Here is a 2,698-nt window from a genome sequence, read left to right on the forward strand (position 1 = left end):
CCGCCCGGCACCGCGGACAGACGGACCGACAGACACCCCCGTCCCGGCCACCGTCCGGCCGCACTTCCGCCACGCCCCGTACACGTCATCAACCCAGCCCCGCCCCTTCCCCAGAGGCTCCGCCCCCCAGGCGCTCTTAAAGGCGCCGCGCGGTGTCACGGAACAGGCGGGACGGGAGCGGCGCTCGGTGGGCACCGGGCTTTATTGGGGAACCGGGGGAACAACGGACTCGGGCTGGGGAAACTCGGGATCCCGGACGGGAACAGCCCGGGCTGGCCGGTACCGTTAACAGGGCCATGGTGCCGGTACCGGCGTCTGTGTGGGGGACTTCAGTGCCAGAACGGAGGATGCCGGTACCAGTACCGGGAGCATGGTGCCGGTACCGGCATCTGTAGTGCCGGTATGGGGGAGGTCGGTGCCAGAACGGGGGTTGCCGGTATCGGTAGTGGGAGCGTGGTGCCGGTACTGGAGCCGCTGGTGCCGGTACTGCTCCCGGGATCGGGGCTGTAGTGCCGGTACCGGAGGCTCCGATGCCCCTCTTATTTCGCCTTCTGCATTAACTCCGCCATGTTCAGGGATGCTTTGATGCCTGCGGAGACACGGGTGGCGTCAGTGCCCGGCCCCGGGGACAGCCAGCCCTGCCCTCCCCGCACCCCGGGGGCTCCGGAGGGGAGACACAGGGCGGCGGCAGCGCCCAGGGGCACAGGGATGGACACACGGACACACGGACACACGGACACAGATGGACTCACGGACACACGGACACACGGACACAGATGGACACACGGACACACAGACACGGACACACGGACACACAGACACAGATGGACACACGGACACACAGACACGGACACACGGACACAGGGACACACGGACACACGGACAGATGGACACATACGGACATACAGACACACGGACAGACGGACACACAGACAGACGGACACACGGACACACACGGACAGACGGACACATGGACACGGACACACGGACACACGGACACACGGACACGGACACAGGGACACGGACACACGGACAGACGGACAGACGGACACACACGGACACACGGACAGACGGACACACGGACACACACGGACACACGGACAAATGGACACACGGACACACGGACACAGGGACAGACGGACAGACGGACACAGGGACATACGGACACATGGACATGGACACACGGACAGACGGACACACGGACAGACGGACACAGGGACACACGGACATGGACACACGGACACGGACACACGGATGGGATTTGGCCACGGAGAAGCGGGAGGGAAGCGCCTGCTCTAGCCAGGGCACGGGAGAAGGGGCCGGTTGTGCGGGAGCCGCGCCGGTGCCGGCGGGAGCAGAGCGGTTTGGGCGCTGCCACGGCGGACACGGAACCGGCACGGGCCCGGTGCCGGGGCTCGGTACATACGGGCCCGGTGCCGGGGCTCGGTACATACGGGCCCGGTGCCGGGGCTCGGTACATACGGGCCCGGTGCCGGGGCTCGGTACATACGGGCAGGCTGGGCTGCGGGGCCACCCCGGCCGCCAGCCGGGCTCTGCTCTTGGCCAGAGTCTGCAGGACTGGACCGTGCAGCGCAGAGAGGAGAGAGAGGTTAGAGAGGGAGCTCCTGTCACCGGAGCAGCACGGCCCGCGGGAACCGGGAAATTACCGCTAAACCCAACCGCCCGTGCCCCTGCGCTGGGAAAACCCGGGCACGGAGCAGGGGGGAGGGACAGGAGGACACGGGTTACCTTCCCGGGTGACGGTGGACGCCGCGTCCAGGGCCTTGGTGCCGATGTCACCCATCATGTTGTCCACGGCGTGGTGGTGCTTGAGGAAGAAGGGCCGGATGATGCTGTGGTAAATGAGCTGGGAGCCGTTCCAGGGCACTGGGGCCATGCACCACACCAGGAACAGGCACTGCGGGGACACGGGGGGGCTCAGCTGCTCCAGCGGCCCCAGACGGATCCAACTGGGAGCTTACTGGAGCTTACTGGGAGGCTCCCAGGATGTGAGCTGGGGGGAAACCCCACTGATGCATTAAGTTTAATATTTTCCACATTCTTTACTGCCTTGGTGTAGAGCTGTGAACTTCATATAAAGTGTGAGTAAGTTCTCTTCACAGGAGAACCAAGGACACCGTTGCAGCTTCAGGCCCCCCCAAAAAAATTAATAAATAAAAAAAATAAACAAAAAAAATTCAACAGCGAATCGAGGAGAGCAATCTGTGAGGGTGGAACTTCATGACTTCGAAGCTGTAATTAGACAATTAACCCCAATATGGAAATGGACCAAAAATATATAAAAATAAATATATATAAATAATATATATAAAATAAATATCCATAAAAGTGTGAAAACTCATGTCTGTCTTGGGTGGAGCCACGGCCAGGCTCTCAAACTGCCCGAGGTGCATTCTTTAAAGGCCTTTTTAATAAAACCCTGCTTTATTTCTTTAACACTGTCCAGCCTGCTCCAGGCAGCCTCAGCTCCTCCCTGCTCGGCCGCAGGAGCCCCGAGCTGCCGTTACCTTCCCGGCGTAGTAGAAGGGGAACCAGTAGAGGAAAATGTCGGAGAAGAACTCGGCGATGCTGAAGATGCCGTAGACCACCCAGTACGTGAGCCACGTGGTGTCATCCTCCTTGCTGCTGCTCTCGATGGCTTTGACTCTGTGAAGGACAGCGGGAGGAAGGAAAGGAA

At 61.1% G+C, this 2,698-nt stretch overlaps 2 protein-coding genes across 2 annotated transcripts in view; both read right to left on the reverse strand.

The window, feature by feature from the left end:
* Window positions 1–105, reverse strand: part of C28H19orf25 (chromosome 28 C19orf25 homolog) — a 1,879-nt gene extending 1,774 nt beyond the window's left edge. The window contains exon 1 of the mRNA XM_015651725.2: window positions 27–105. The gene's annotated coding sequence lies outside the window, so the exon portion shown is untranslated. The remainder of the gene's footprint in view (window positions 1–26) is intronic.
* A 79-nt stretch (window positions 106–184) lies between these two features.
* The window catches only part of REEP6 (receptor accessory protein 6), a 5,522-nt gene continuing 3,008 nt past the window's right edge, over window positions 185–2,698 (reverse strand). Inside the window, exons 3-5 of the mRNA XM_015651706.2 lie at window positions 2,529–2,667; window positions 1,750–1,918; window positions 185–589 (exon numbers count right to left, since the gene is read on the reverse strand). Of these exons, the coding sequence (XP_015507192.1) occupies window positions 540–589; window positions 1,750–1,918; window positions 2,529–2,667 (358 nt within the window). The 3' untranslated portion in view covers window positions 185–539. The remainder of the gene's footprint in view (window positions 590–1,749; window positions 1,919–2,528; window positions 2,668–2,698) is intronic.

Source organism: Parus major, chromosome 28 (assembly GCF_001522545.3).
Source record: "Parus major isolate Abel chromosome 28, Parus_major1.1, whole genome shotgun sequence".
Lineage (NCBI taxonomy): Eukaryota > Metazoa > Chordata > Aves > Passeriformes > Paridae > Parus > Parus major.